This window comes from Portunus trituberculatus, chromosome 46 (assembly GCF_017591435.1).
Source record: "Portunus trituberculatus isolate SZX2019 chromosome 46, ASM1759143v1, whole genome shotgun sequence".
NCBI lineage: Eukaryota > Metazoa > Arthropoda > Malacostraca > Decapoda > Portunidae > Portunus > Portunus trituberculatus.
Window position 1 is genome coordinate 23,045,484 of NC_059300.1, and position 26,185 is coordinate 23,071,668.

Here is a 26,185-nt window from a genome sequence, read left to right on the forward strand (position 1 = left end):
GCAAGTCTTCCTCTGCTCTTTCCTTTTTCTCCACATCTCTACTTCTTTTGCAAGTGTTAACACACTGAAGTCCACTTTTATTGGTTGATTCAACTTCATGGCCTGACTCGATGGTGTCAAGCGATTCTTTTGTGTCATAACATTGCGACTCGTTCCTGTCAACTGACGACTTGTTACTGCGACGTGACTCATTTGTAGGTTTTGAACTCTTCTGAAGATAAATTTTACTTTAGTCATTGTCTACAGTATATAATCAACTTAGAAAAAAACTGTCATGGCTAGGTAATTGTCACCTACCGTTAGCACATAATCAACTACCACATGCAACAAACCACACGTAACAGCACTCGTGTACCATGTGCTAACTCATTATAGGGTGTCCATTTCGAAACCACTGTAGCCTCACTTATAAGAAGTAAAATATAATTTTATTATCTAGTCACTAGTGTATTATCTTCACATGTAGCTATGATATTGTAGCTTTCACTTCTGTAACAACATCTATGCAGAGGCAAGTATACCTGGTCAGCGAGGTGTTTCCACAGACGCTCCTCTCTGGCCTTCAACTGCATTCTACTAGAGAGATGGTTCTTGCATACGGAGAACACCATGTTTTTGAGCTTTGGATGCAGATGCTGCTCGATGTCAACTGCTGAAACCTCCTGTGTTTGCGTTTGCTTAGCGTCACAGGAATACACAAATACCCCAGAGACAAAGAAAAGTCCTCACGACGGAACTTGGGTGAAGGCGGATCGATGACTGGACTGATTGTATTCAGCTTTGGTTGACATGAAAGTTATTTGAGAACTGGTTTAGCTTTACGATACCTTTGAATATTGTGTATTTGCTATTAATCACTTATGCTACAACCATTTTTTCATTATCAATATTGGGCCGTACTATCAGTTTTAGCAATACACAGTTTTCAATGAACAACTAAATCGCCTTTCACAGTCACAGGTAATGGTTCTCCGTCAATTGACTAACCTCGTCTGTTTCGTCAAATCCTGTGCATGGCTTGATTGGCAGATACATTAGCAGATCGCGTCGCTATCAGTGATGGACTAACACCTTCGTCGAGTGTTTACTAACGGTGATAAAATATGGACGTGTAATTACAATGAAGTGCAGCTGCTCCTTAGCTAAATATATTCACATAATATATAAATTTAATCAGATCAAGGACTGAATACCTCTGAAGATTGGAGGCAGTGTCTGCTGATCAGTAAACCTCCTTCCATTTTCGGACAACGGCGGGAGTTCACTGCGTGCCCCATGAGCTAATAATGACCGTTATGAGAAAGCTCGCTTATGCTGCTCGGCACGGGGAAGCTTGGCATGTGGCTTTATACATAATTATATTATATATGCATGGATGGTGTTGACGTGCGACTCACTGCCAGTCCATTCCTTGCACAGAATCCTTTTTCTTTTGTTCAGCCTTGTGGAAGCAATTTCTACAATATTCCACTAAAGGGCCCCGGCGGCAATCATGTTCACTTGCTCCGACAATGAGCCGAAGTGTGGATTCATGTGGCGGCTCGTGTCGCAAATTGTGAACAAATTATGTTTATTGTATTGGATTAAAGCTCCACGGATGAGGAGGCTGAGCCGGTTATGCATTTTTTTCTTTTTTTTTCCAAAAACACGATTAAGGATGTGATTGCGGATATTATAATATCAATATTTTACAGATGAGATTGTGGTTGCGAATTCTTTTACCTCCGTATCCAAGATTGCAAATATCTTTTACATATCACAGTATTTGTGCCATAAAGCATTAGGCATATGAGAGGACAGATGAGGGAAAGAAAAAAAATATATTGATAAATAATAGAATAACTAAGAAAATTATATTTCAAGAATGAAGAAGTAATTGGTAAAGATGAGTACATGGGGCAAGCAGATAGAGGGATAAGCACAAGTGGGAAATAGTGGATGGGGAAGGATAAGAAATAGGGAACAGTAAAAGATAACTTTCCCCATTACTCCCTTCACTCTAATTATTCTCATTCGTCCAGACTCCTCACCCCTCTCTAGTTGTGTGCCTGCGTGGACGATGCGGAACATCCTTGAGCATCACACTTCCAGGGGCTCATCTGTCTACCTCTACATTCTGGATGCCAATGAAGTTTTTGACAAGGTGAAGTACTGCAAGCTTTCATCATAAGGTGCACCAAATCGTGTCATCAGCTTATTAATGAAGCACACTTAGCAACGCACCGTGGTGCCATAGATTTGTGGACGGTGTCAAGCAAGCAGTGCCAAAATATCATATTGATCCAAATGTTTGCTTATAAGATATTTGCGAAGTTATGCCCTATAAGGTCTGAAATGGATAGAAGTAAAGTAATCAGGATGTGGGTGAAGCTGCACAGCAGTGGTCGTGCATCACTGATAGGCTAAAGGCGGGTTCACACGTGCCAACTTGACTGAAATTGCAAGTCGCTAGAAGTATCGATTGAGTCGTCCTTATCGGAAAACGTCACGCATAGCGACTGGAAAGTATCAACTAATTGCTGCCTTGGCGGGAAGCGAATGTAAACAAACAGCTATCTTCCAAGATGTCTTCCTCCAGTGAAGATGCTGAAGCTGTGGTTGCTCTTCTTTTGGCGTAACGGAAGTCAACAGAAAAGAAAATACCTATGGATACGTCCCTGGCTAAGTAAAAGGAAGGAAAGTGTGTCTACCACACTCTAAATTAGCCTACATTTTTCATAAGAAAATTGTTAATCTTATAAAAATTATGCACAACTGCAATCAAATTAAATAATGACAATTAAGTCTCCAATCCTCACCTCCAACAACACCCTGCATTGAGGAAAACAGTTCTTGTAGAGTGGCAGCTATTTCGTCGAACAACGATTTGCGTTTTTTTTTTTTTTTTTTACTGTATAATTAATTTCTAGGGTCCTACATGTGTATCTTTCTTTTCTATCTCTAGAGACATTTTCAAAACTTCCTCCGTGACGTTACGACGTAAATAAAGTCACAAATCGATTAGCAAGACCAATATGTTGGTCTTGTTTTGCGACTGTTTTTTCGAGTCGCTAGGCGCCGATTGCAAGTCGAAAACTCTACGTACGTAAAAAAGCAGTCACAAATAAGCACGTGTGAACCCGCCTTAAAATGGTGAGCGTGAGATTGGGCAGACGTCCATGCGTAGGTTTCATTCCCACCACATACCGCCTTGAAACTTTGCCATTTGTCGAGTGGTTTAGTTACCTACATTTCACCATGATACCCAGGTTCTAGGTTTTTATGCCAAAGATGCGCTTGGGTGGTGAAATGAGGCCCTAATATGGGTACCACTATAGATAAAACTGCGTGCACCACTAATGGGTGGAAGCTGAACAGCATTTCCCTTACTCTTCAAGTATACCTGCAGGTACTATAGGCGATATAAAAAAAATAAAAATAAATAAAAAAAAAAAAAAAATTATTCAGCAATCAATCTTATTTACATTGTATGTTACTTTATAAAATTTATCTTAATTAATAGCTTTTATTGCTGAATGAACTCAATAAGGTCAGTTAGACATGGAAATATTAAGTAGACATGAAAAGTGCCAGGTGATTTGGAGCTTTCATGATCCTGTACCTCAAAATGGAGAGAAGACACTAACTATAATACCACCAGCAATGAACTTTTAAAAGAATGCAGTGTAGAAGTCCTCTTCACCCCCTTTGACCTAAAATGTTCCAGTGACTTGAAGGGCTTCCTGTGTCACTCTCCATCAGCAAGCTCCATGCATACCAGTGCTGCTGTGCCCTCTTCCAAGGGTGCATCCCCAAGGATAAGTTAAAGGATTGGCCAATTTTGTCCATGATTGAAAATCAAAAGTAGTTATAGTAAGAAAAAGACTAAGTACAATAAGAAGGCTTAGAAAAAAATGGCAATTTATGATGTTGACAACGAAATTATGAAAATATACAAGACCATAAGAGCATTACAAACTTCAGTTCACAACACCAAGGAGAAATTAATGACAGTTCATTGTCAATAAAAAATGTTATTTACAATAATATTTTACAGCTTTGGGCGGATCTGACAAAACAAAAAAATAATTCTATGTTGGAATAATACAAACATGATGTGTAACAGATACCTGCCTAAGAAAATATATTCCTACAAAAAAAAAAAAAAAAAAAAAAAAAAAAAAAATATATATATATATATATATATATATATATATATATATATATATATATATATATATATATATATAAAATACAAAATAAAATAAAAATAAATAAATAAGGATCTATATGAAATGGTAGGTATAATTTATAGCATTAATGGTCAAAATTCAGCCACTGAGTCATCACCAGCCAGGAGCCACCCACGTCATCAGGAACACGAGATCATTCTTAATGCACCACATGAGAAACATCCACGTCATGGTTTTCTGCGATAAAATTTGCAAACATCAACTATTAGCAATATTTGTATAAACAACTTTATAATTAAAAAGTAAAATAATTATAATCTATTAATCTATATACCAGAATAATATCCTATGCAAATGTGGGTGACCAAGACATTGCATCCCCTGAGAGCTTGCTCTCTCTCTCTTTCTCTCTAACACACACACACACACACTGAAGTAATGGAGTGACAACAAGAAATAAGACTCAAACAGGATATTTACCTACTATTAGACTACCAATGTGCTTCACATTTTCTTTAAAAATAAACTTTCATTATTAAATGGAACTGAAGGAACAAAATGCAAACATGTGTGACTACAGGAAGTCAACAAAATCTCTCTCTCTCTCTCTCTCACATTTCACTCTTGACTGCTTTATGATTTATAAGAATAAACTATGCTTCAGCTTTCCATAAGAAGGAACTAACCCTAACTGTGTGTGTGTGTGTGTGTGTGTGTGTGTGTGTGTGTGTGTGTGTGTGTGTGTGTGTGTGTGTGTGTGTGTGTGTGTTTCACTGTATGATCTGCTGCAGTCTCTGACGAGACAGCCAGACGTTACTCTACGGAACGAGCTCAGAGCTCATTATTTCCAATCTTCGGATAGGCCTGAGACCAGGCACACACCACACACCGCGACAACAAGGTCACAACTCCTCGATTTACATCCCGTACCTACTCCCTGCTAGGTGAACAGGGGCTACACGTGAAAGGAGACACACCCAAATATCTCCACCCGGCTGGGGAATCGAACCCCGGTCCTCTGACTTGTGAAGCCAGCGCTCTAACCACTGAGCTACCAGGCGTGCGCGCGCTCGCGTGTGTGTGTGTGTGTGTGTGTGTGTGTGTGTGTGTGTCCATCATATATATATATATATATATATATATATATATATATATATATATATATATATATATATATATATATATATATATATATATATATATATATATATATATATATATATATATATATATATATATATATATATATATATATATATATATATATATATATATATATATATATATATATATATATATATATATATATATATATATATATATATATATATATATATATATATATATATATATATATATATATATATATATATATATATATATATATATATATATATATACTGCTGAACTTCAGTAACTTGGACTAATAGAGGGAAAGGATGGTCCAACAAATGCGAATGTCTGACTAATATGATTTCTGCTCCCCCCTACACCCACCCCCGCCAAAAAAAAAAAAAAAAAAAAAAAAGGGCGGGCAGTTCAACTCGGACTTTAGGGAGACAGTGCAGGATTTATTTATTTAATTTTGAGAGGATTAAAAATTTGGAATTATTATTGTCTCTCCAAAACCTTCAGACCCTAGATTACCATATGGTGTAGCTTATTTTTTGACAATTAAATACCCTTCCCACCAGGAATCCATTTTTAAATGTCTTGTGCAGTTGCGTCATAGCCTGACTCAAGCGCTACACAGTACTTGGCCAGGCATCAGGAGGGGAGATGTGTCATTTAGCTTCTACTTTTCGGTAATAACATCCTTACAGGCATAAATTAATGAGAATTAGAATCAGAAACTTCAAGAAGAGAAGACAAGAAACAAACTTATCATTGCAAGACAGCTGTGGCTGACAGCTGGACCTTGAATCCTGCCTGCCCTCCGAGACCCTCGCCTCACCCTAAGCCTCACTGCTATGCTTCTCCACCCTCTCTCTATATCATAAGACTGCTATTATTTTTTCAAACACTTTTTTCTCACTACCTCCATCATGACAGCTATACATCACATAACTCTCACAATAACACTATTACAAAAGATTATTTAGACATATATAAAACTGGAGCAGACAAGTAATTACTTCACAGTATCATTATCTCACTTCAAAACACTAATAACGACTCAGAGAATGTCCAGTTTAGTCATAAAGCAGGAGGTTGGTGTGACGCTGCTGATGGCTCCTTCCGAACCCTCACACGAGTGAATAATATTTTCTAGAGAAGTGGGGATCTGATGCATTACCCTTCTATCATGCTCCAGGAAGTCATCATTGTATACACAATTATATGTGAAAGTTTCACGTCATTCAGATGAATACAAATAGCAAAACAAGGACGAAATTAGGAAAAATCTTTAAGAGTGAATATCTTGAAAAGTGTTTTTTTTTTCCATTTCAAAAATTTTTACAAAATCTGTATAAACTTTGACTTTTGCTTAGTCTCAATTTAAACTACAACTAAAATGCAATTTTTTGTTGGAATTAAATTTTTTCATGTCAATAGAAAACGAGATACAGGAAAAAAAATGTTCAACTCAAACTTTAGTCCCTGGGTTGGTCAGAATCCAACTTATCGTAAAATCTGAGTTATTAGGGTCCAAGTTTTTTAAGTTCAACAGTATGCATATATATATATATATATATATATATATATATATATATATATATATATATATATATATATATATATATATATATATATATATATACTGTTGAACCTAAAAACTTGGACCCTATATATATATATATATATATATATATATATATATATATATATATATATATATATATATATATATATATATATATAGTTAGTGCCAATCAACTTAAAAACTTCCGGTTACTGTAGTGTAATATTACGCGAACCAGTAATCTACTCTTTTACTGTCTGAAAAATGGGCAGGGAGAAAATAAATGTACAGCAATGCAGGTTAACACCTCACATGCTTTGAAAATGAAAGATTAATGGATCTAATGTTTGCATTGCTGTCATAGGGTAAGGTTGACCCGACAATTGCTTATTGCCCCGTCTCATAAAACGGTTGTGTTTGCTTGAATTATAGTGTTATACTGTGGCGCTGTACAATGCCTGGGAAATATACGAGCCATGATGACATTGTTCGAGTGACAGAGTTGGATAAGAATGGGAATGTAAATCAAGAAATAAGGCTGTGTAACTAGTGTAAATGAAAAGACAGTGAATGTGTTGATGAGGGAATGGCATGAGGAGGGATGTGAAAATGTCCCTTACCACAAACATGGTGGTGGACCAGCCCACAAAGTTTCCAACAACACTTTACGTAGAATCAAGAGAGAATTATGCATTAATCCTCAACTTACAACAAAATAACTAAAGGGAAAAATCTACATTTGCTAAAAAACGTATCTGTTCATATGATACAGCGAGTGATAAGGGACAGACTGCACTACCGGAGAGTGAAGGTGCACACTAAGCCCCATGTTAATGAAACACAGCGGAAGAGGAAACATGACCTTGCCAAGAATCACAAAGATTGGGACCTAGTGGATTGGAGGAAGGTCCTCTGGACTGACAAGGGTACCTTCTCAATCAGTGATACCAGAGGAACTAGAGTGTGGTGTCCACCTGGCATGTCAGCATGTGACCCATACTACACACTGACTGTGTGAAGCACCCTCCCTACCTCATGGTTTGGAGTACATTTGGTTATGGAGGCTTGGCTGGCCTTGTCTTCCTGCCTAAAGGCCAGGCAGTGGATAGTAAGGTCTACCTGAACATCTTCAGTGATAATCAGGCAGATTGCTCTACCACTACTGGCACCGAGATCCTTCAGCAGGATAATGCTCCATGTCACATGGCAAAAATAGTCAAAGACTGGCTCTGTAATAGCAAAGTAGATTTAATTCCGGATTGGCCAGCACAAAGTCCAGATATATCTCCGACTGAGAATCTTTGGGGAATAGTAAAGGCAAAACTGCAAGAACACACATATAGACCATCACAAAGCTTGAGGAGACTCTTCGGAAGGTATGGTAAAAATTCCCCATTCAGCTACTGAAAACCTGGCTGACACAGTACCTGGTAGGCTTAAGATGATCTTAAAGATGAATGGCTAGCCAATCAACAAATAAATGAGTCACCGGTATTTACTAAATTTTACTTATCCATCATTACATACCTGCGAATGTGTGTTTACATGCAGTTCTAAAGTTGATTGGTGCTGACTATATATATATATATATATATATATATATATATATATATATATATATATATATATATATATATATATATATATATATTCACTATTTTAGATTGCTGCAGAGTTGCTTTCCTATGACAGGTATAAAACATTTCTCTCAATCTTTAGTAGGAACCAATACAAGCATTAATCAGCTTTCATAGAAAACATTGAACTTGCAGGATCCTGAGTGCATTGGATGCAAACATTAGCATTATTGCAACTTGACAAAGTAACAGACTTTATTTACAGTACAGTAATTAACAAAAATCTTTTATTCCTAGTATGTGGATTTCATACAAGTAAGAATGAGAATTGAGAATAAACAATCTGCTGAGGAATGGGTAAAGTAGTACTACCAGTGATTCAGCAACTCTTTAACTTGATAAAAATATATATATATAGTATAATACAAATCTGTATAAGGAGAAATACAAGTTAGTTAACATGTGCCTGTGTATGTGATAAAAACAGTGTTGCATTTAATATTCCTATTTAAATATTACACCTTCCTGGAGAGAAAAAATAAATAAATGAATAAAAAATCTACAGATGATAATTACATGCTAGTGATACACTGATCTTCAGATGTTTGTATACAAACAAAACAGTTTACCAGTATCATAGTGCAAAGAAGTACCGAAATAATCTTACTATGTACTAATGTTAAACTGTTCCCATGTTATTTATCATCACATTTGTGATGAGTCTGGAGTAACATAGGAAAATCTTAAAATATTACACAAAATGGAAGTTCTTAGCTAGTTTTCAAACCCTATATTTCAAATTCATATATTTGATGGTGCAGTATTGCATAAACCACTAAGCATATAACATCATACCAAAAATGCAGAATGCATCCATGTGGTAACTTTTTATAAACTGTTCTTCCTACAACGATGTTCCCACAATGGGAACCCACAACATGTTGCTTAATTTTAGTACACAACTTTCAAATGTGTTAGAAGATGAACTTGTGGATCACATGACAATGTAACCTTACCTATCAGGCAGGAGATGGAAGGCTGAAGTTTTAAGTTGGCACAATATTTCTACATATGTATATGCTTGCTTTTAAACATGTATATACATATTCTTGATTATAACTGCTACTACTTTGATTTAATATTTTAATGAAGCATGTAGCAACAACACCTAAAGACTACAAACTGTAGCAACTCTTCATCACTCAAGCACATTGACACCATCCAGAATACTTCTACTTTTAAGTCTAAAAATGTAAAATCAAACATTTCCATGTGAAATTTGAATCTGTATCTTTAGACTATAAGGATTACTATAACAGTTGATTCATTCATATATATATATATATATATATATATATATATATATATATATATATATATATATATATATATATATATATATATACACACACATATATATATATATATATAAAAAAAAAAAAAAAATTAAAGTTTGAATTCTTTAGGAAGTATCTAATATTTTGTGGATTAACTTAACACATGAACTCTAATGACCAATACCCATATCAACTGTCAAGCTGGAGACGGCTGCAGTAATATCCAAATACAATTGTTTCAAATAATTCCACATGGTTCTGAATTCTGCAGAATTCTAAGAGTTTATGGAGCATAAAAGTACTTTAACATATTTATTTAGGTTTGTACCATTTCACACAACACATTGAATTGTGATGCTTTACCAACATTGCATAAATATTCAGAATATACCTATAAGTTCTTTGCTAAGATACCAGCAATCCTTTTCTTCACAGATGGCATCAACTGGATGTGTTCATCAACACACTGCATGGCACAACCTTCAAATTCTGCCTTGTATGCTGATACCTGCATAAAACAATGAAATTAGTTGTTGGTCTCTGAAGAAACAGGATCAGCATAATATATGCATGTGTGTGTGTGTGTGTGTGTGTGTGTGTGTGTGTGTGTGTGTGTGTGTGTGTGTGTGTGTGTGTGTGTTATTCGTGTGCGTATTTACCTAGTCGTAACATACAGGAAAAGAACTATGCTCGTGCTGTTCTGTCTGCATATCTATGAAAATCCAACATTTCTTTGAACTTATTGATTGTCCTTGCTTCAACGACTCTCTTATCTAAACTATTCCACACCTCTACACATCTTTGTGGAAAGCTGAACTTCTTGATATCTGCAGTTGTCCTTTCTTAATCTCTTTTCACATCCTCTTGTGTCACTGGTGTCCCAGATTAGTAAGTTTTCTCTATCTATTTTTTCCAGTCCATTCATAACTCTATACACTGCTATTAGATCTCTTTCCCTTCTCTGTTCTAAGGTTGTAAGACCTAGCATTCATAGCCTTTCTTCATATGACCTTTCACTTAAACTTGGGGGAAGCTTTGTTGCTGCCTTCTTTATTCTCTCTAGTTTCCTTATATTTCATTTTGTTCAGTGATCATACTGTAGCTGCATATTCTAATTTTGGCGTATTAGAGTTGTTAAATTTTTTTCATCATATCTTCATCTATGTAAGTGGATGCTATCTTCATATTTCTCAAATTTCTCAAAAGTTTATAGGCATTTCCTGTAATTCAATTTATGTGCTTTTCTGGTAACAAGTTATCCATAATAGTTAAACCATGGTCTTTTCTTCAGACTCCTTTTTAATTTCTTTATTCCCCATTGAGTAAATTCCCTTCGGCCTTCTTTTGCTCATTCCAAATTCTAATACACTGCACTTGGTATTAAATTTGATTTCTCATGTGAGTGACCATTCCACTATTTTAACCAAGTCTTGCTGTAACGCCTCACAATCATCTTTTCTATTCACCCTCCTCATTAATTAAGCATCATCTGCAAACAGACTGATGTAACTGTTAATATTTTCTGGTATACTGTTCACATATACCACAAACATTATTGGTTCTAATAGTGACCCCTGCAGAACTTCAATAAGATTCTTTTCCAGGGAGATTTTTTCTCATTTCTCTGTCTTTTAGAAAGTCAGCCATTGATTTCAGAAGTTCTTCCTAAAGTCCTCCACTTTGTTCAAGTTTCCACAGTAAGATTTTGTGCAGGACCTTGTTAAATGCCTTCTTTAGATCTAAGTAGATACAGTCCACCCAGCCATCCCTTTCTTGCAGTATGTCAACCACAGTTGAGTAGAAGCTAGTTTACTAAATTTGTGACACATGATCTTCCTCTTCTGAATTCATATTGTCTATCTGTCAACATAACTTTCTCCTCCAGATATTCCATCCATTTCTTTTTTATTATCCTTTCACATGTTTTTGCTATTACACTGGTCAATGACACTGGTCTGTAGTTTAATGGATCTTCCTTATTTCCTCCTTTGAATATGGGCCCAATATCTGCTCTTTTCCAGTCTGTTGGTACTTTACCCTCTGTTAAGGAACTCATAATGATGTTGTGGACTTTGTCTGCTAACTGGTGATTGCATTTTTTTACAATCCAGTTTGACACTCCGTCAGGATCTGAGGCTTTCCATAACATCTTGTTCTTCCATTATTTTCCCTACTTATTCTACCGACACTTGTATTTTACAAACACCATCACTTAATTTGACTGGAATTTGACATTGGAAGTTGCTTTCTCTGGTGAAGACTGACCGGAAACAGATGTTCATCACTCTCGCCATATCTTATGGGTCTTTGTACATTTCATCATTGTATTTTAGTTTGCTTATTTCTCCCTTGTTTTTCAGCTTGCCATTTACTACTAACCCTCCGTTATGACGCCCTTCCGTTATCGTGTTTGGGCGTTATCCCGCACTTATAAAAATCTACAAAATTCAGTTTTAGCGCATCTGGAAAGTTGCTAACACGCACCTGTAGTAGTAGTAGTAGTAGTAGTAGTAGTAGTAGTAGTAGTAGTAGTAGTAGTAGTAGTAGTAGTAGTAGTAGTAGTAGTAGTAGTAGTAGTAGTAGTAGTAGAACTACCCATATCCCAACCACACACCGACGAATTTTTAGATGGGGGGGAGGAGGAGGAGGAAGAGGTGAAGGGGGAGATAGATGATGATCATGAGGAGGAGGAGCCAGCAGCCAATCATTGCTGTATATTCATGTCACGTGATTTGAATAAGGGAGCTGATTGGTTCCGGTCACTCTGCTCACCACCACCACCACCACCACCACCACCACCACCCCCCTCAGTCTCGCACGTGGTATTCTGTTGTTCAGAGCTGGTATTTTAGGAAAAATTTTGGGTTGAGGCACCAATTTATTTATTTCCTATTTATTCTTCACTTCCGTTATCACCTTTTTCACTATTGCATGGTTTTTTAGGCACCAATTTCATGTGATAACGGAGGGTTATGTGTACATATCTGTAAAACAATTTTGGCTGATCCTTACATTTATCAACAATATCCTTCTCATAGTTTTTCAGTTCCATTCTCTGAATCTTGACGTACAGGCAACCCCCACTTAACGAACATTCACACAACGAAATTTTGCTACAACGAACGTTTCCTTTTTATTGCCATCTGCTCATATAACGAACACCAAACTTGCTTTAAAAAAATTTTATCCAAGTAATTTTTTCCAAGTTTGAAAGCCCTGCCGTATCATGCAAGCCAACAGGCTTTTGAACACACCAGCTCCTCTCATGGACAAAATGTGCACCACTCACTCCTCTACCCTTCCCCACTCTTAGTTAAAAACAAAAACAGGGTCCAGCACCAGCTTGTCATCTCACGCTCAACATGCCATCAAAATGCCCTGCAACCAGACCTGCAATGTTGCCTAGCGTTGCTATGAAGAAAAGGAAGCCTGTTACTCTTGAACTGAAGCTGGACATTATTCACAGACACGAGAGAGGTGAGAAAACTAATAGCATTGCTCGCCACCATGACTTAACTCCATCTACTATCTCTACTATTTTCAAGTTAGCAAACTCTATTAAGAAGGCTGGTGAGACCATATCTTCCTTGCAAGCTAAAAGAACTTGTGACTGCAATGGATAAAATGGAAAACCTTGTGGAAATGTGGTACATAAGTTTTGCATGCAGTACAATGATGCGTCCTTTGTTTACATTCCACGGTTGCCAGCTAGCGTCTCTCCCAATCCACTCTACCTCCCTTCATAAATTTAAGATTATCAACATTATAAAGTTACTTACATACATACATTAGTGTACATTATAATAACTTAGTATTAAATTAAACTGCTTAAATGTTTAACTTCATATTTTTACTTTCATTAAACCTTTACTGTACTATGATGCACTCTTGGTTTGTTTACTCTCAATGGAAGTTCAAGTCAGGGGTCAAACTTGTTATAATTGGTTCGCTTAACGAAAATTTGCACAACGAATGCTTTTTTCAGGAACGTAACCCGTTCAGCTTGAATTCAAGTAGACTCTTACATTCAAAGTTGTTGAATATCTCTGGTTCTTTAGTAAATACTAGATCCAATCGTGATGTTTCTTCATTAGTTCTCCTTCACCCATTGAGTTAGGAAATTGTCTACTGCTAGATTCAAGAGTCTCCAAGATCTTTCTCCTCCCTCAGTTGTCAGGTCTTCCAAAACTATTTCCTTGCAATTAAAGTCACCCATCACTGTTATGTTTTACTCTTTTCAATTAGTCTCTGTAAACATTTTCTGGTATCATTAAGCATGTTCCCATATTCTTCATTTCCCCAGGAGTTTGTTTTGGGTGGGACATAAACAACGGCAAAGTCTCTTTTTCCTTCTTGAATTCTTGTTTGTGCTTTCAGCACAGAACTCACTTCTCCATAAGTTATTTCATTCACCTGCAGCTCTTTCTTTACAAGTAACATCAATCCTCTTGTTGTTGTTTTTATTTATCTATCTTCTTCCATATGCTGTAACTATTTTCTGTAATATCCAATGCTTCAAGTTCTCCATACAATTTTGTCTCAGTTAATCCCACGATGTCAGTCTTGCTTTCTATTAAATATTCATTCAACTTTATTTTTGTTGTTGAAATACCATTTTTCATTTGTGTATGTGACTTTTAATACTCTTACTCTTCTACAGTGATACTTATTTCTCTTTTGTTCTCCCTCCTTATGTACCACTTCCTCAGTCTCATGTCTTTGACCTTCCAGTGGTAGCTTGCCCTCTCCTCTGGTGTTCTGTTTAAGTTTGTTTCTTTGGCTGTTTCCCATAGCTGCCTGAGTTTAGCTCTTTCCTCTTCATTTAGATCGTGTCTCAACCATACATTTTTGTACACTTATTTCTTTCTCAGCCTCCTTGAGCCTGATAGGATTTCCTCATCGCCTGCATGCAATCTAATTCTAATCTTTAATGGATGTGTTTTTCCCTCCTTGTATTTCCCCAGTCTATAGACTTCTTCAATTTCTTGCCTTCTTCATCATCATCCTTCCTTCTTCTATAATCTTTTTAAAAACTAACTTTCTGCTAACTCTGGTCCATCTTCCAACGATTTTGCTTTTCACTTACTTTCCTCACTTGATCCTCATTATCTTCCATTTTCTTTTCACTACCACAAACTTTGTTCTTCAGATGATCATAGTTTCTCTTCACCACTTCAGTGTTTGCCTTCATATCACTGTCCTTTTCCACAGATTTTAGCCTACCCATCAATTCTTTCATTAGGACCTCTAGATGTATGACCATCCTCCACAATAAACTCTCTCTGGTGTTTCAGTCATCATACCTATCCTCCAATTTGAAGCCAGAGAAATAATTTCTAGTGAGCTTCTACCTTACTGCTGGGTGTAAGCAAACACTCATTGCCCTCGTCCATTCTAGTTCTCACTTTCTTCCTTGCTCCTTTTTCCATCTTGCTGACATTTTAACCCTGCCACCTAGACGGGACAGCACTAAAACAAAGCTCTCACCTTTAGTTAACACTCTAGGTAAAAGATATTCTTGGTGGCTTTGAAGTAATATCAAAGTGAAGTGCAGTGTGGATGTATGATCTTGATTTTTTTTTGTGTGTGTGTGTGTGTGTGTGTGTGTGTGTGTGTGTGTGTGTGTGTGTGTGTGTGTGTGTGTGTAATTCACCTCGGTCATCAGCTGGTCACCCAGCCAGTCTTCCCCATTACGGAGCGAGCTCAGAGCTCATAGACCGATCTTCGGGTAGGACTGAGACCACAACACACTCCACACACCGGGAAAGTGAGGCCACAATCCCTCTAGTTACATCCCGTACCTATTTACTGCTAGGTGAACAGGGGCTACACACATTAAGAGGCTTGTGTGTGTGTGTGTGTGTGTGTGTGTGTGTGTGTGTGTGTGTGTGTGTGTGTGTGTGTGTGTGTGTGTGTGTGTGTGTGTGTGTGTGTGTGTGTGTGTGTGTGTGTGTGTGTGTGTGTGTGTATGTATGTATGTATGTATGTATGTAAGCAAGCACATATATACTTATACACACTGTGTTAACCAGTTATCCATGATGCACCAAAAATTTAAACTAAGAGAGAGAGAGAGAGAGAGAGAGAGAGAGAGAGAGAGAGAGAGAGAGAGAGAGAGAGAGAGAGAGAGAGAGAGAGAGTTGTATTCTTTCATTATTTACATCATGTTAAGAATCCAAGGATTAATGTTTTTATATTGCTACAAGCCTGGATTGAGGTGCAGCAAACAAAGTAGGGAAATGACAAGGATTTGTTGCAAAAAGCTTAACATGAAGTTTTAGCTAAAAAAAAAAAAAAAAAAAAAAAAAAAACCTAAACTGATAAGTAATAAATAAATAACGTGAACCCATTATAGGGCAATTCCTTCACTTTTCTTGCCTTTATGTACTGCACTGCAGTAATATCTTTTCTTTCATTCTCTCTAAGGATCAAAGCTGTGGGGCAGCATTACATAAACTATGGAATAGAATATTCTCATTAAATATACTACATTTTGTAATCACATGGAACATAAAGAGCTAACAAACATTAATAGTTCCATTCACCAGTTTTAATTGCTGTCAGGACAATTTCCAATTTACACACATGGCATGGAAAAGTCTGCTTTATCAAATAGTATACTGTAAGGGATATAATGTTTTTAAATAATAAAAGGAAGGAAGTGCAAATGAAACCAAAGTAGATTTCTACCACTTTGTGACCACTTGGCATCTCATGTACTATTAACCTGAATAAAGTCACTATGCTGCCCATCCACAACTAATGGAATATTTATGAATTATGAAACAGAACATGTTTGATGGATAATACACGGTATAATAGGTTATACAATGTACAAGTGTGCATGCAAATGTGTGGCCTTATCAATTGATGTCCTCTGGAGGAAATTTAGACCTCAGAAACTATGCAAAGTTCAGACCTAACATACACCACACACCCAATAAATCTGCTCAAACATAGAAATTGCTGTCAGTGAAATTTCAAACCTATGCCTCCTGAATGGCAGGCAAGGATGTTCTCTACTAAGCTACTACATAGGTGTGTGTGTGTGTGTGTGTGTGTGTGTGTGTGTGTGTGTGTGTGTGTGTGTGTGTGTGTGTGTGTGTGTGTGTGTGTGTGTGTGTGTGTGTATTTACTTAGTGGTAGTTTTACAGGGCCTGGGCTTTATGCTCGTGTGGCCCCGTCTCCATATCTACACTTATCTAATCTTACTTTAAAAGTATGCACACTCGTTGCAGACACTACTTCTTCATTTAAACTGTTCCACGTCTCAATACATCTCTGCGGGAAACTATATTTTTTTAACATCTCTCAGACATCTCCCTTTACTCAGCTTTTTACTATGCGATCTTGTGCTTCAGATGTCATATTCTTCTCTCAGGATCAGTTTCTCATTATCCACTTGGTCCATTCCATTGATCAATTTATAAACTTGTATCAGGTCTCCTCTCTCCCTTCTTTGTTCCATGGTTGGTAGATCCATAGCCTTTAGTCTCTCTTCATATGTCACCCCTTCAAATTCTGGAACCATTCTTGTAGCTATTTTTTGTAGCCTCTCCAATTTCCTTATGTGTTTCTTTTTATGAGGGGTCCACACTACTCCTGCATATTCCAATCTGGGTCTTATTATAGTACTTATCAATTTCTTCATCATTTCTTTGTCCATGTAGTGAAATGCTACTCCAATATTCCTTAGCAAATTATATGTTTCTCTAAAAATTCTATCAATATGGCTTACTGGTTGATTGTTTTCTTCCATCGTCACTCCTAAGTCCTTTTCCTTTTTAACTTTCTCCAGTTCTACTCCATCTCCCATCTTATAGATTCCCACAGGTCGTCTTTCACTCTTTCCCATTTCCATGACATGGCTTTTGTTCACATTGAATTCCATTTCCCACTTCTTACTCCATTCCCAGATCTTATTTAGGTCTTCTTGCAGTATTTCACAATCCTCCTTTTGCTTTATAACTCTGCACAGTTTCGTATCATCTGCAAACAGATTTATGTAGCTGTTCACTCCTTCTGGCATGTCGTTAATATAAATGAGGAAAAGTATTGGTGCCAATACTGACCCCTGTGGCACTCCGCTTTCTACTGCTCTCCACTTGGACTTCATATCTTTAACTACCGTCCTTATTTCTCTCCCCTCAAATAATTTTCTATCCATCTCAATGTGCTTCCTTTTAAGCCACCCTTCTCCTCTAACTTCCATAGTAATCTTGCATGTGGCACTTTGTCAAACGCCTTTTTTAAATCCAAATAAATACAGTCAACCCATCTCTCTCTTGTACTCTATCAACTATTCTAGAATAGAAACTCAATAAATTAGTTACACAAGACCGTCTTTTCCTAAAACCAAATTGGCTATTTGATATTAATTTGTTGTCTTCAAGGAATTCGATCCATTGTTTCTTTATTGTGTGTGTGTGTGTGTGTGTGTGTGTGTGTGTGTGTGTGTGTGTGTGTGTGTGTGTGTGTGTGTGTGAAGATCACTGTAGAAAATATTAAGCTTTCTATGGCAAGAAAATGGATTAACTCCATTGACATTGTCCTACAGCCAATGCAAATTGAATACATACTGAGGATGATACTTGCAAGTTCAGTTTATGTCTGGCACTAATTTTCATCCAGAACAGTGCCAGGCAACAACAACAAAAACAACAACAACATAAAAGAAAGCAAATAATTGGATTTCATCAGTTTAGCAAGAAATTAAAATGCTAAAAAAAATTGTAGACCATGAAAATGGAATTTCTCTCTCCTGAGCTCTCTGATGATGATCTCATGATCTCACAAACATAAAAAGTGTGAAAGCATTCAAAATTTGAAATTTGTTTAAAATCCATTTCATAGATTAGTGGTGACTATTTTACCAAGTTAATCTACTGTACACAGTTCCCACCAACAGTAGATACCATAGGCCCCATAACAAGTTTCTGCATCTGAACATATCCTCCTAAAATATAGTAGCATAAAAAGAACTTGGATCATGTTATCTCAGATTCTCTATCTCTTACTTATCTCTCAATACTTGATCCCAGGTAAACAAAAGCATCTCATGTTTGGATGTGTAACTGTTATGGCGTCATGGCAAACCTTAAGTAATTACTATGGGAAGTGACTGCACACACATGGGAAACTCAAGACTTTTGAAATGGGTGTTTATATGAGTAATAGTGTGTGTGCATGTGTGTGTAAATACTTGTACATCAGTGCACATGTACGCAAGCAAGCGCACACAAAAAACACAAACACAAACACACGCCCACACACACACACACACACACACACACACACAGCTACATAAATCTGTTTGCAGACGATACGAAACTGTGCAGAGTTATAAAGCAAAGAGGATTGTGAAATACTGCAGGAAGACCTAAATAAGATCTGGGAATGGAGTAAAAAGTGGGAAATGGAATTTAATGTGGACAAAAGCCATGTCATGGAAATGGGAAAGAGTGAAAGATGACCCGTGGGAATCTATAAGATGGGAGATGGAGTAGAACTGGAGAAAATAAAAAAGGAAAAGGACTTAGGAGTGACGATGGAAGAAAACAATCAACTGGTAAGCCATACTGATAGAATTTTCAGAGACATAATTTGCTAAGGAATATTGGATTAGCATTTCACTACATGGACAAAGAAATGATGAAGATATTGATAAGTACAGGCAAGCCCCGTTTAACGAAGGTTCACACAACAAAATTTCGCTACAACGAAGGTTTCGTTTTACTACAATCTGCTTGTTTAACGAACACCAAATTCGCTTTAACGAAGTTTTATCCAGGTAATTTTTTCCAAATTTGAAAGCCCCACCGTATCATGCAAGCTGACAGGCTTTTGAATACACCAGGAGCTGCCGGTACTAAGGCCTGCCTCAGGAGAAATCCTGAGACACCCGTAGAATAAAGATCAAGATCAAGCCTCTTGTGGACAACACAAGCACTGCCGATACAAAGGCCTGACTCAGAAGAAATTCTGCGTCACCTGTAGCATCAAGATCAAGATCAAGATCACACGCACCACTCACTCCCCAGTCAAGATCAAGATCAGTCAAAACATAACAGCATCACCAGCAGCTCATCTTCCCTAGTTCAACTTACCACCAAAACGCCCTGCAATGTGGCCTAACGTTCCTAAGAAGACCAGGTAGTGTCTTTCTCTCGAAGTAAAGCTGGGTATTATTCACAGACAAGAGAGAGGCCAGAAAACTAAAAACATTGCTTGCCATCATCTTGACTCCATCTACTGTCTCTACTGTTTTCAAGTCAGCAGACTCTATTAACCCTTAACTTCCGGTCGATATAAACGCTTGCCAGAACGTCCGGGTGACGGGATTCGTCCCAGTAATCAAGATTTTTCCGGCGTAATTTTAAGTCTCGCGCGCTCTCTTGAGGCGGATGGTGAGTAAGTATCTGGCATCTTTACCACACAAGTGTTTCCACAAGAGCTCCTAATTTTAGAGGTAACTGAACTGTTTTCCCGTTTATGGGCGACACTTGGCAACTCCGGTGACGCTGGGTAGAAAGGTCAGTGATAACAGCGAAGGATCGGGTCAGATTGTAAATCACCATGGAGCAAGGCAGAACCCTTTTACTTAGCAGTGGTTCTGAGCTAGAAGAAAGTGACAGTGAATATATAGAAGAAGAAACTGGGGAAAGTGAAGAGACTAGTAGTGAGGACACGGATGTAGAGCATCATTCACCTGCTTTCTCAGGAGAACAGACAGAGAGACAGAGACTCTTACACAGTATAAGTGACAGTGAAGGCAATAATGATGAAGAACAGACTCCAGATAATGTGTCAAGGACACAGAGTGTTTCTAGGAGACGCAGGCATGTGTGTGTGTGAGAGAGAGAGAGAGAGAGAGAGAGAGAGAGAGAGAGAGAGAGAGAGAGAGAGAGAGAGAGAGAGAGAGAGAGAGAGAGAGAGAGAGAGAGAGAGAGAGAGAGAGAGTAATGCTTACACACACACACACACACACACACACACACACACACACACACACACACACACACACACACACACACACACACACACACACGTGTCTCAGAAATCAGTGATATATGACACACACACACACACACACACACACACACACACACACACACACACACACACACACACACACACACACACACACACACACACACGTGTCTCAGAAATCAGTGATAATATGTCCTTCCTTCCTCTCTCTCTCTCTCTCTCTCTCTCTCTCTCTCTCTCTCTCTCTCTCTCTCACACACAGAGAGAGAGAGAGAGAGAGAGAGAGAGAGAGAGAGAGAGAGAGAGAGAGAGAGAGAGAGAGAGAGAGAGAGAGAGAGAGAGAGAGAGAGAGAGAGAGAGAGCGTCGCTCTCCGGCTGTTTCCTCTTGACTGGTCACACCGTGCCCGGAGGAGGAAACTTTGATAAGGCAATAACTAAACTCTCAGACGTCATATCGAGCTGGAAAGTACATCATTGTATTCAGAATAACACAGAGAAAATAATTATCAGTATTCAAACTGTGTTCTGACAATTTTTAGGTGTACCATTTTTCCCCGTCATTAGACAGGAAAAAATATTTTAATCCCCGGAAGTTAAGGGTTAAGAAGGCTGGTGAGACCGCATCTTCCTTGAAAGCTAAAAGAACCACCTGAACTCGTGACTCTACAATGGATAAAATGGAAAGCCTTGTGGAAATGTGGTACATAAGTTTTGTATGCGGTACCATGATGCGCACTTTGTTTACATTCCACAGGTTGCCGGTTAGTGTATTTCCCGTTTCACTCTCCCTCCCTTCATAAAGTTAAGATCATCAACATTATAAAGTTACGTACATACATACATTAGTGTACATTATAATGACTTAAATTAAACTACCTAAATGATTAACTTCATAATTTTTACTTTCATTAAACTTTTACTGTACTATGATGCTTTGCTTACTCTCAATGGAAGTTCAAATCAGGGGTTAAACTTGTTATAATCGGTTCGCTTAATGAAGTGTTTTTAGGAACGTAACCCCTTCGTTAAGCGGGGGTTGCCTGTACCATAATAAGACCCAGATTGGAATATGCAGGAGTAGTGTGGACCCCCCATAAAAAGAAACACATAAGGAAGTTGGAAAGACTACAAAAAATGGCTACAAGAATGGTTCCAGAATTTGAAGGGATGATATATGAGGAGAGACTAAAGGCTATGGATCTACCAATCCTGGAACAGAGAAGGGAGAGAGGGGATCTGATAGAAGTTTATAAATTGATCAACGGAATGGACCAAGTGGATAATGAGAAACTGATCCTGAGAGAAGAATATGACATTCAAAGCACAAGATCGCATAGTAAAAAGCTGAGAAAGGAAAGATGTCTGAGAGATGTTAAAAAATATAGTTTCCACAAAGATGTGTTGAGACGTGGAACAGTTTGAGTGAAGAAGTGGTGTCAGCAACGAGTGTGCATAGTTTTAAAGAAAAACTGGATAAGTGTAGATATGGAGACGGGGCCACATGAGCATAAAGCCCAGGCCTTGTAAAACTACAACTAGGTAAATACACACACACACACACACACACACACACACACACACACACACACACACACACACACACACACACACACACACACACACACAGAATTAAACCGGATGTTATGATACTAACTGACACAAAGTGGAAAAGTGAATGGGGGATTCCTGATGTTGGTGGTGGCATGTATGAAGTGTGGATGAGAAATAGAATTAAAGAAGGTGGAGGAGTTATGATTTTGACTAAGAAGGGAGTTAAAGTGGAGGAGGCAATCAGAAGTGAAGGAAATTCTGAGATTTTACAGGTAACAGTCTCAGGTACCAACAGTAAAAATGTAAATTATGTTGGATTGTAAGAGTAATGCTTGGGGAAGGGATGAACATGATGATATTTTGGTGGATGTTTTAAGAATTTTAGAGGAAGCTGTTAAGAAAAACTTTGATGTGGTTATTGCAGGTGATTTTAATTGTCAAGTGAACTGGGAAATGATGATGCCCTGGAGAAGTGAAAACTCCTGGAGCAACAAGGTTTTAAATTGGTCAACAAAAAACTTGATGACTCAATGGGTTGATTGTGATACTAGATTTAGAGGAAGTGATCCACCATTGAGGACAATATTATAAATTTGCAATGTGGAAGTCCCTTGGGTAAAAGCGACCATGTGTTAATGGCGTTGGATGTATTAAATGAGAATGAGACTGTAAATGAAGAGTATAAGGTAGATATGCTAGAGCTGATATCAGGAAATTGAGGAAATTCTTTGCTGAGGTGGATTGGAGTGATTTTGAGAAGGCTGAGGATATCCAAGATAAAAAAAATGAATTTTTACAAATTTTCAATGTTGCGGTTGAGAGTTTTGTACCTAGAAGGGGACCAGGAGCCAAAAAAGGGAAAGTGTGGTTTAATGCTAAATGCATAAGAGACAAAAATGACAAGATTAATGCTTGGAATAGATGGAGGAGGAATAAAACTGAAAACAGATGGTATGAATATATTAAAGTTAGAAATGAATGTCAAGACAATAAGGTTGGAGTGAAAGAAATATGAGAGCAATATAATTTACAAGTGCATAGATGAACCAAAGTTGTTTTTTAGACACATAATCGTAAGATGAAATAGAGAGAAGGGATAACTAGGCTTAAAGTTGAAGACACAGTTTATGAGGAAGCGTGAGATATGGCAGAAATGATGAACGAATGTTTTAGTTCTGTCTTCACTGACGAAAGAAAGTTCAACCCTGATGGTGAAATTATTAGGTGTAACTCATTGAACACTATCTCTGTGACATATGATGAAATTTTTTAAATGTTAAAGGAGCTTGATATAAATAAATCAATGGGACCGGACAGAGTGTCTAACTGGATTTTGAAGGAATGTAGAGAACAACTAGCTGGAAAAATTCAGTTTGGTGGTAACATCCTTGACAAAAGGTTTAGTGCCTAAGGATTGGAAAAGAGCAAATATCACACCGATATTTAAAGGAGGTGGTAAAGAAAATCCTTTAAACTATAGACCAGTGTCATTGACCAGTGTGATGGGAAAGTTGTACAAGAGAATGGTTAAAGAGATGGATGGAGCACTTGGGAGACAAAATATAATAACAAACTGTCAGTTTGGTTTTAGAAAAGGTAGGTCATGCTCCACAAATTTGCTATCATTTTACTCAAGAGTGATTGATGTCATTCAAGAAAGAGATGGACGCGTTATATCTTGACATGAAAAAAAGCATTTGATAAGGTACCAAATCGAAGATTGTTATGAAAGATAAAGGAGTATGGAGGCATTGGTGGAAGATTACTTGAGTGGATGAAGGATTATCTTAATGACAGAGAAATGAGAACAGTAATATGTGACCAGTGTTCATCATGGCTTAAGGTAACTAGTAGTGTCCCACAGGGATTTGTGTTGGGACCACTAATATTTGTTATCTACATTAATGACTTGAGTGAAGAAGTTGAAAGTTATATAAGCCTGTTTGTTGATGATGTAAAACTAATGAGGAAGGTTGAAAATGTGAATGACTGTTTAGTGCTGCAAAGTGATTGAGATAAGATTAGTAATTAGAGTAGAACATGGCAAATGGAGTTTAACTTGAATAAGTGTAAGGAAACGGAGTTTGGTAAGAGTGAAAAGATAATACAATACGACTATAATATGAATGGTGTCAAATTGGAGATATCGAAAGAGGAAATGGATTTGGGAGTGACTGTTACAGATGACTTGACTCCAGACAAGCATATAAATAGAATTGTTAATGGTATGATGAATTTAGCAAAGAGTGGCCTTTTCGTATCATGAAGAAAGGATGATTAAGAAGATATCAATTTCTGTGATACGACCAAAATTAGAATATGCGGCGGTCGTGTGGTCTCCTCATAAAAAGAAAAATATTATGAAGTTGAAAAGAGTGCAGAAAGCAATTACAAAGATGGTTCCAAATTTAAGTACTTTAACCTATGGAGAAAGATTGAGAAAATTGGACATTACTACATTGGAAAAAAGAAGGAAAAGAGGAGATTTGATACATGTTTATAGAATGGTTAATGGTATGCAGGATGTGAATAAAGAAGACTATTTACTATTGGACACACGCAGTACAAGAGGACATGGTTTAAAGTTGAAAAAGGGTTTTTGTAGAAGAGATGTCAAGAAGTATAGTTTCCTTATACAGTTTCGAACAATTGGAATGAACTTGATGAGGAGGTTGTAATGGCTGGGACTGTGCATACTTTTAAGAAGAAATTTGATAAAAGATATAGAAACGGGACACCATGAGTTTACTTCCCTCCCGTAAACAACTAGGTAAATACACACACACACACACACACACACACACACACACACACACACACACACACACACACACACACACACACACACACACACACACACGAGCCAGTTACTGTTTGAAGTAGACGCCAAAACACGACCATCTGGCATGGGTTACACTGCCAAGTCCTGACTATGAAGCCTAGTAGAACTTATGATGTGTTACGGGGAGGAGAGGGGGCTAAGTTAGTGATCCTGTCTCCAAAGTTATAATGAATTTGCTTAGGTTGAGGCCAAGATGAAGTATGGAAGGGGATGAGAATATGGATGGCACAGTTGGCACAGCTGTCTATGTAAATAAAGGACAGGGAACCAGATGAGAGGACCAAGGAGTGAGATTATTGAAGCACCTCTGGGATTAAGACAGCTGGGAGACTGGAGTACAGAAAGGAGGTTTTCCGGATTTAAGGAGGATCAATATGAAAAGGATTATCACAATGGATAGAGAACTTAAGAGTTTTGAGGGAGATGGTTGCCTGGATTTTTTAAAAACAGGATCAGCTGATTGTGAAAAACCTAGAGCTGAGAGAGATGTTTCAAATTAGAGAGTACTGTTATAATGAACAATGACATGAAGAAAACTCTACATGAAATAAAAAGGGAAAACAGCACCCTTATGGGCAAATGTCGAAACTATGAAGTAGCAGTACAAAGGCTGCAGGAAAAGCTAAACTCAAATGTGGAAACGGGAAAAGTGGATAAGTAAAACAACACTAGAGGAATGGAGGAAAGTCTGGAAAACGTAACAAGAAAAGTGAGTTTCGCTGAAGCAGTTAACCTCTTAATTCCGGGCAACAGAAAACAGCTCCTGACGCCACATCCAGGCTGGATGCAGGTGGGGAGATGACTGACTCAGAAGCAGCTCTCTCTCTCACTCTCTCTCTCTCTCTCTCTCTCCACTACAGAACTAATGATAATGGTAAGTGATTTCTTATAATAGGTATGTATAATACAAAATAAACCAATGCAAATTTTAGAGAAAAAAAAATTGTCTGCCATCTGAAAACCATTTTCTGAAGATGACAAATGAGAGAAAATATTCGTTTTTATGGTAAACTAATCTACTGGTACCATAAAAG

General features: G+C 37.5%; 1 protein-coding gene across 4 annotated transcripts in view; it reads right to left on the minus strand.

The window, feature by feature from the left end:
• Positions 1-4,269: 4,269 nt before the first annotated feature.
• LOC123519952 (protein FAM136A-like) overlaps positions 4,270-26,185 on the minus strand; it is a 43,355-nt gene continuing 21,439 nt past the window's right edge. For 2 of the 4 annotated variants that reach the window (XM_045281698.1, XM_045281700.1), the window contains 2 exons: positions 10,161-10,277; positions 4,270-4,409 (listed from right to left, as the gene is read on the minus strand). In XM_045281698.1, the coding sequence (XP_045137633.1) occupies positions 10,161-10,277 (117 nt within the window). In that variant the 3' untranslated portion in view covers positions 4,270-4,409. Of the gene's footprint in view, positions 4,410-10,068; positions 10,278-26,185 lie in introns of those variants that run through there. The other 2 variants (XM_045281697.1, XM_045281699.1) reach the window with 1 other exon arrangement.